The sequence below is a fragment of the Channa argus genome, chromosome 1 (assembly GCF_033026475.1).
Source record: "Channa argus isolate prfri chromosome 1, Channa argus male v1.0, whole genome shotgun sequence".
Lineage (NCBI taxonomy): Eukaryota > Metazoa > Chordata > Actinopteri > Anabantiformes > Channidae > Channa > Channa argus.
In genome coordinates, this window is record NC_090197.1 from 13,209,106 (window position 1) to 13,217,866 (window position 8,761).

The window sequence follows — 8,761 nt, forward strand, 5'->3', positions numbered from 1 at the left end:
GCACAGTGCATCACTTCAAATATTGTGTATTCATATGTACATTAATCCTGAATTCTTTACAGTAAATTTAGTGTGAATCTGTTTAGCATTAGCATCCCAAATTGTACTTCCTATATAAAGCATTACTGTATCCTAAACAGTCACCAGGGAACAGCAACTCATTATGCAGTAGCTCATTTGGTAAGTGCTTTGTTTTTAGGCTTTAATTAGGCCTCTTGATGCATGATTGTGTATCCCTTTAATGTGCCGGCTAATGAAGTAACTCTTTAATTGTAGAGCGTTGGTCATACAAATACTTCACAAATTGCCAGTAATAAACTGTAACTAATGGACACAAATGGGAATGCAAAATTGCGGACAACTCCAATGTCAAAATGAACAATTTATTACTAATAAGTTAATCACTAGGTCTATAGTATTGTGTACTCGTGTTAATCTTTCACAAGGGGCAGCTCTCCTCTTTAAAACGTCTTCGGATGACCGTGACTAAGCATCAGCCGCTGACCCACAATTCTTTGCGCCATAAATAAAATCAGTTTCTTCGTGTTGCGTGTGGATGTGTCTGTTTTTGCATCTTGCATAGAATAAACCAGTTTCGGTCCATCGTTCAACCGGCACCACTGTCCGTGAGAAACGAACACGGTACGTTTCTGTAAAGTAAGTCACACGTGGTCGTCAGGTGTACGGAAACGCTTTAATACGAACTAACGTTGAGTCTTAACAAATTAACAGTGAGCCTGTTTTTGTGCGTTTTAGAAATTAGCACTGCCAAATGTTATCATGAAAGGATTACTATTATTCAACATAATATTACGTTACCAATTCATTCCTTCTGTTTCATGTATAGTTGACTGAAAGCTAATATGACTGGTGAGAATAACTTGCCTCTGTCATGTTAAAGTTAGCTAACAGTTTGCACCGTACTGTGTAGTGACAGTGTCCTGTTTTTACAACGGTACAGTCACGTGAAAAGACAAGTCACGTTTCACTATCAGATTTCGATTTAGCAGTACAGCTGATGTTCTTTGCAGTATAAGATGTAGGTCTAACAAAAAAGTCAACACGAATCAGTATGGCACGTCATTAAACTAATTTTAATTCCAAATAGGTTTTTAGAATGCATAAAACCTGCTAGCTTCTGTGGGATCACACCTGCATTTGTAAGCTGAATGCATGGTCAAATCTCAAGTGCCGATTTCTGTCTAATGCCATTGAAATTAAAACCAGCCAGCAGAACGTGTATACATACTTTGATCGGGCATAACATTATGACCACCTGTGCAATTTACTGGATTCCAATACAATGGCTCTGCCATGAATTCTACTTTTACAAGGTTATTGACCTCAATAACAAACACAGTAGAATTACCAAATTTCTCACATTTGGAACCTACAAACTGGGGATTTTATAACCTTGTAAAGGTAGAATTCATGCTGCAAAGATATCACCATCTCAACTTCCTGATGTGGAACTCGCTTCTGTCACTCTCACCAGCTGCAAATCAAGCCAAAGGTAGCCAGAGGGTGTGGTCTTTGCTCTATAAAATAGCAAGGGGCAGGAAGTAGACTTCCACACAACCATTCTGCCTCTTAAACCATCAGCTGTTTCTGTGGCTCCCAAAGATGGCTCATCTCCCGGAGCTTTTTAAGTATGTGGACGAGCACCAGGAAAGTTATGTGCAGGTAAGATTTGTTTTTTGTCTTCCTACTGTCTTCCAGTGTTATTGTGAACTAATCATTGATAAGATTGCTGCCAATTATCTATCATGTTTTGATCAAGCTGTGTCCTCAAAAACAGCAGCAATGAAACTCATTCCCAATTACATCCCAACTCATTGACAAGTCTCAAACGTCATAAAGTATTTAATTCATGCCTACCTGACGTATAAAACACCCAATTTGTTTTCTTAAAAGACAATAGGATTTAATTGCTTGTTTTCCAGCGTCTTGCTGAATGGGTGGCCGTCCAGAGTGTGTCTGCTTGGCCAGAGAAACGTGGGGAAATCAAGAAGATGATGGAGATGGCAGCCAAGGACATTGAGAGGCTGGGGGGCACAGTGGAGCTGGTGGACATTGGCACACAGAAGGTTAGAGTGTGTGGGAGTGTATTGCTGCATTGTTGTTTGTTTTATTTGGATCCTTATTTGCTGTCACAGCTGTAGATGTTGGGTCTATAGAGAAAGTAACTTTGTTTCTGTGTGTTAATGTTTAAACCAAAAAAAAACTAAAAACCCTTTCCACTTGCTATGTGTTTACTGGATCATGTGTGCCTATATTTAGAAACTTTTAACCTTTCCTCAATTTGTATATGCAGCTTCCCTCTGGAGAGGAGATCCCCCTGCCTCCCATCATCCTGGGGAGTTTGGGATCTGACCCAAGCAAGAAGACTGTGTGTATCTATGGTCACCTTGATGTCCAGCCAGCCAATATTGAAGATGGCTGGGATACAGAGCCTTTCACACTGGTGGAGAAAGATGGTAAGAGCAGAACATTTTTGGGTTTTTTTTGCTTAGATTTGGGACAGAACAAGCCTGAAGCTGTTCTATTATGATCCTGAAAATTTGCTAGTTTAAAATGAAATTGAGACGAAGAAAACGCTGTTTGGGGAGGTAAGATGAACTCTGACATGATTAAGTTCATGGTTTCTGTTCTCAATTTTCTATGCAGTGATTACACCACTTTCTTTTTCGGCTTTGCAAACCTTATGTATCTTATGTCAGTAATATCACTGACCAACTTGTTCTGCAGACAAGCCCTGAGGGGAGGAACAAAGAGGATAGTTAAAGAAAAATGTAGTTCAACTGAGGAATGACAGAAACTATTATGAAACTGTTTAGTGTAATTATGTCATTTGCACAGTTTAATCACCATTATTAAATGGAATGTGTTAAAATGCTCTTTGAACTTTTACTGTCTTTCAACCTGATCGTATCACAGTTAGCTACATATTTCCAAAGTCCAAAGTTCTGATAAGCTTGAGGATTATGTTGAAACAGTGCTGCTGTTTTTAGGAAAAATGAGATTCAGCATTTCACACGCAAAATAAACTATTTTTATTTAGTACAACTATTGGACAACAATCTTACTTAGTTCTTTTGAATGTTTCATATGTACTGTTTAGCACAATTTACTTTACTCAACAAAGACTTGTTTTGCATATCTAAGAAGTGGCAGCAGTTCTGAATTAGACTCCAGGCAATAATTCGAATGCTGCACTGCATTGTTTTTAAACTTTAGATTTTATGTGTGGTAAACTCAAGAACACACATTAACTTGACTCTTTTATTGTATGAACTCCTTTGAACCTAATAACCCTGTGCAATATTTTATCTAACCAATTAACTGAGTTCGCTTCTTTTGTGCTGTGGTAAAGCGTTAAGCAGTTCAGGTTATAACTGTAATCTGTTGGGTCATGTTATTAAGCCAATTTATTTTTGATGACTTTAGACTGTCAGATACTGGAGAATATTTTACCTCCTTCCTTTCTTGGTATGTTATCTTTGTCATGCTGCTAATACTGAAACTAAATGGCTTAATTTGTGGTAACCATCAGCTGACAAAAAGTACTGTATTCACTTCCCCTTCTCTCATTTCTGCCTGGTCAACTTTTTTTTTTTTTTTTTTTTTTTGCTTACATAAAGTTTTACGATACCTTTGTCCCAGACTGCATAGAAGGGCCCTTTTTTCCATGTGGAAATTTCTTAACTATGCAACTTCCAACAGCTTGAATACAACTTAAGGTATTTAAGTCACAGTTGGTCACAGTTGTTCCACATTGGAAACTTGAATCAACCTCATCTGTTCTGACCTGTTGTTCCCAGCTACACCATTTTCTTCATCAAATAAACCCTTGAGCCATTACAATACTACAACTTGGTTTCAAAAATCACATAAATGTAAGAGTTTAATAGTGAATCTCATTTGTCCTTGCAGGTAAGCTCTATGGACGAGGTTCTACTGACGACAAGGGTCCGGTGTTGGCCTGGTTCAACTGCATTGAGGCTTACCAGAAAATTCCGCAGATAAAGGCACTGGCACAGTTTGGCTTTTTATACTTTGAAAATTAGACTTGATTTGAGACTGTCAGTAATAAGGACTCTATAGTGGTGTGTCATGCATTAAGGAAAACAGATTTTCCACTTTGAGTTCAGCAACAGACCTGTCAGTATCTAGCTTCTTCCCCACAAACTCAAACTAAGTGTTCTCTATTTTAGATGACAGAAAATATCTTAGGTTACCAGTTTGAATTTGTACCATAAATAACCTGTAGCTACTTATGGATGACATGGCAATTTTGGTGTGGTTGGATGTGGATCAACAAGATCTTACAGTGCTTACTGGCTGGAGTGCAGTTTAAATGTCAAAGGTAAATATGTAGAGGTGTGACAACTTGTTTGGATTATTTGAAAAATGTGAGTACGTGAGAGGAACAATGACCTTCAGAGAGAAACTCTCTTTCATTTTCAAAGTCATGATTTTTGACTAATCATTACAGGTTTGTTGATATTTCAGTTCACACAACAAGGTTCTTTTTTTATTTTTGGACAGCAAAAATCACAGCCATGCTCTGTTGTTTTGAAAGGAACATACTACATTTTGGGGGGCTACCAATACCATATTGGTGATTCAGGATAAATTTAATATGTAACTGTTTAGTATTCTGTAAAAATTGTAATTTTAGATTTTTGTGGCAAGTTGTTCTTTTCTCAGTTGTCCACAAACAATAAGACTTGTTTTGCCTGAAGTCTGATGCAATCCTGAACTCTTGATCAATGTAGACTTTATTGAAATTATGTGATATAAATCATGATCTTGAATATTGAATTGGTATATTTGGGTGGAAATGGGGAGGATGTCCATATTTTACTTCCAGGACAAAATCTGCACTATTGTATTCACATAAAGTGTAAACTGGCAAAAAACACAACTAAAGATAGATGTAGAACAGTTTATTTCAGAGTTTTTTTTTCTAAAACAATTTTGCCATATCCAGATGATTTGATGAATTTAGAGCTGTCAGCAGAATGAAACCGTTAGTCATGTTGCAAGACTTCCATAGCCATGACTAAATGATCAAACTAAGTCAAGTTACCAGTACAAATCACTTCACTTCTTCCTTGAAAAGTGAACAGAGGAAAATAAAAACGCATATCTTTTATTTTAGTTTTTCACGCTGTTTCATATCTTGGAAATGAGCACATGATGCTAGTTACTGTCACCTACTGTAGTGCTGATATATGGAAATTCTAACAGATTTTCTTTACATTCCTCCTGTTGTTGCAGGAGCTTCCAGTCAACCTCAAATTCTGCTTTGAGGGGATGGAGGAATCTGGATCTGAGGGCCTTGATGAGCTGGTGTTTTCTAGAAAAGACACCTTTTTCAAAGATGTAGACTATGTGTGCATCTCTGACAACTACTGGCTGGGCAAGACCAAACCCTGCATCACTTATGGTCTGAGAGGAATCTGCTACTTCTTCACTGAGGTGGAGTCTGATTGTAATTCAAAATTCCAAAGAGATACAGGTTCATACTGTAATGCAGTAACTTAGCTTAACACAAATGTACGCCTCCTTCTTTGTGAATTTTATTCTTGATGCAGCAAATTAAAGTACTGGTTTATTCCTGAATTTAAAGGTTGAGTGCTCTGAGAAGGACCTACACTCAGGAGTGTTTGGTGGTTCTGTTCATGAAGCTATGCATGACCTCATTGCACTTATGGGTAAGTAAAGCTGCTGACTGAGCAGTAATTTGATAAAACTTACTGTCTATGAAATCAGTCTGTAGTCATAATTCTGTTTCTTCAATTTTATATTTTTCACTGAACAGGCTCCGTGGTAGACAAAAAGGGAAAGATCCTGATTCCTGGGATATACAAAGATGTGGCTCCTTTGACAGATGAGGAGCAAAAAATGTATGAGAAGATTGAGTTTGACTTGAATGAATACTGTAAAGATGTTGGAGTTGAACAATTGCTGCATGACACCAAGGCAAGGAACTGATTTCACTTTATTATGTCACTGAAACCTGCTTGAATACTCTGAGTCACCTAATTGTAAATAATTCCATTTTAAGTGAGAATGTCCTTTTTTTGTCTGTAGGAGCAAATCCTAATGCACCGGTGGAGATACCCATCTCTTTCTCTTCATGGTATTGAAGGAGCTTTTTCTGAAGCAGGAGCCAAAACTGTCATCCCCCGCAAGGTCATCGGCAAGTTCTCCATCCGCCTTGTCCCAGACATGGACCCTAAAGTTGTTGAGCAGCAGGTAGGTCCTCAAAAACCAGACAGACTGCTTCTAACAATCGCTTTAATTGTACCCTGAGGTAGTCATGGGGTTAGAATGCTGTAAAGCTTCATGACTTTGTTAGGTTCTTTCTCACAAAGATGCTATGGCTAAGCCTCACAGTTGTTTTTGAAAAAGTCTAAAACTGAAATTGCACTTGTAAAGCAGATTTAAAAGTAACCTACAGTATATTAGTTTAATGTTTATCATCATAAAAGCTGCTGAACTACTGAAACACCTAAAATAACAATATGTATCTATTCTTGACCGTAACTCTGTAAACAATGTGGTTTTTCTGCAACTGCCAAGACGGACAGGATCACAGAAATGTATACTCTTGCCATTACCACTTTGAGTAGTACAGTACTACAGTACAAATAATAATTCTTAATGTAGTTTAACCAAAAGTGTGAATAATGTATAGAATTCGGAAGCATGCTAAGTAAAGAGAGGTGAATTGAAATGATAAAATTTTCCTAATTGAATGCACAACCAATGCAATCTTTCGTTTTGTTGTCTTTTGAAATTCACACTGAATTATAATTCAAATACCATTAAATTAGCCAACTCTATTAAGAATGGTTTTCAATCACTAAATTGCCAGTTAAAAAAAGCAAACAGCCTTCTTTTAACATGATTAAGAGTCATCTACTTAAGATGTCAAACTATCTAAATTTGTTCTCTAACAATTATAGTGTGGCATGTATTTATTTCATTGATTTCACTAGTCTTTTCTTCTTCATTATTAAGGTTATTGACCATCTGCAGAAGAAGTTTGCTGAACTGGAGAGCCCAAACAAACTGAACGTGTACATGGGCCACGGAGCCAGGGCCTGGGTTTCTGACTTTAACCATCCGCACTACATGGCCGGCAGAAGAGCCATGAAAACGGGTACAAAGACGGAGTGACAGAATAACAATTGAAATGATTTAAATATCAGTTCACTCAAAACGTAAAACAGATCATACGTTCCTTTAGCCATGTACTCTCACAGGCCACTTTATTAGGTACACCTGCACAGTCTAATGAAATCCTATTCTAATGTTTCTTTTTGAGATCAAAGTGTGTAATGTAGTCGTAGTGCATTATAAGGTGGTGCTATAGTCTGGCCACCTCATTCATTTAATATAGAGAAATTATACCAATGTAAAGGTAGGATAATTTGCAGAGCTGCTGTATTGGATTGCATTAGATTGTACATGTATCTACTAAAGTGGCCAGTGAGTGTAAGTAGATAGTTTTGGTTTTATATATCAACCTTTTTAAATAGTCATTGCTAAGGCTTCTACATTTCTAGAGCTGAGGGTGACAACTGATGGTCAAAGTATCAAAAGCAAGTTTCATTTTCAATTCTCAATTTAAAATATTGAAAATTTATAATAATTTGGTTTCCCTAATTAATTCTATAATTATTTAAAAGTGAGGTAATGGATAACAATGGAAAATAGTATTTTTGTTACTGTTCATACTAAATATCTTAGATTGCAGTAATCATATTGACTATTCCTCCTTTCGCTTCTTTGTCAATGCTGCAATTCAGTCTTCGGTGTGGAGCCTGATCTGACTCGTGAGGGTGGAAGCATTCCTGTTACCCTGACCTTCCAGGAGGCCACAGGACGTAATGTCATGCTGCTTCCTGTTGGATCCTCTGATGATGGAGCTCACTCCCAGAATGAGAAATTTAACAGGTATATCACAGTTTAATCTCCCTGTTCATCTGAATCATTGTGATTAAGATGATGGGAAATTTAGAGAATGAAAAGTTCTCAAAGGTTGTGCTAGGCATTGAAACGTTGATGACTGGAAGTATAAGGGGGAAGAGTGTCTCAGTGTAAGTTCTTGTGAACATTATTCACCAAAAAGTTGAAAACACAAAAGAAAGTTTTTATTTGTTTTCATTTTTATAAAGGATCTTTCTGATTGATCATTCTATTGTAATAAATAAACACAAGTATTCGGCAAATAAACAGGCTCATCACTGTTAGTTTAATTTAGTTCTATTTCTCCATTTACAGATCCAACTACATCCAGGGAATCAAGATGCTTGCTGCATATATCCATGAGGTATCCCAGCTGGAATGAATTGATGTTTCATCATTAGAAATGTAAAATAATCTCCACCCTTACAGTCAGAGCAATAGGGTTTGTGGTATTATTTAACTTCCACTTCAAATGGATTTACACACACTCCATTCTGACAATAAAAGTTTTTTTCTGTATTAATATTGTTTTTTACTGTTTCATTATTGTCCTTTTATAATGTTTGCTGCTGCTTTTAATGCATACTTTAAAGAATTTATAGTGTCAATAGCACACACACACACACACACACACACACACACACACACACACACACACACACACACACATATACATATATATATATATATATATATATATATATATATATATATATATATATATATATATATATATATATATATATATATATATATATATATATATATATATATATAT

General features: G+C 36.5%; 1 protein-coding gene across 2 annotated transcripts; it reads left to right on the top strand.

Annotated features, from left to right (window-relative positions):
- The first annotated feature begins 502 nt into the window (after nucleotides 1-502).
- cndp2 (carnosine dipeptidase 2) lies at nucleotides 503-8,508 on the top strand. 2 transcript variants are annotated; one of them, XM_067499222.1, is made up of 12 exons: nucleotides 503-642; nucleotides 1,496-1,683; nucleotides 1,944-2,087; nucleotides 2,315-2,477; nucleotides 3,934-4,028; nucleotides 5,284-5,484; nucleotides 5,636-5,720; nucleotides 5,828-5,988; nucleotides 6,100-6,264; nucleotides 7,033-7,174; nucleotides 7,824-7,971; nucleotides 8,299-8,508. In XM_067499222.1, exons 2-12 carry the CDS (start codon nucleotides 1,624-1,626, stop codon nucleotides 8,363-8,365), a joined length of 1,431 nt encoding a protein of 476 aa, XP_067355323.1. In that variant the 5' UTR covers nucleotides 503-642; nucleotides 1,496-1,623; the 3' UTR covers nucleotides 8,366-8,508. The 2 variants fall into 2 exon arrangements, with proteins under 2 accessions (XP_067355323.1, XP_067355332.1); XM_067499231.1 differs by having other exon boundaries at nucleotides 513-657.
- Nucleotides 8,509-8,761: the final 253 nt, after the last annotated feature.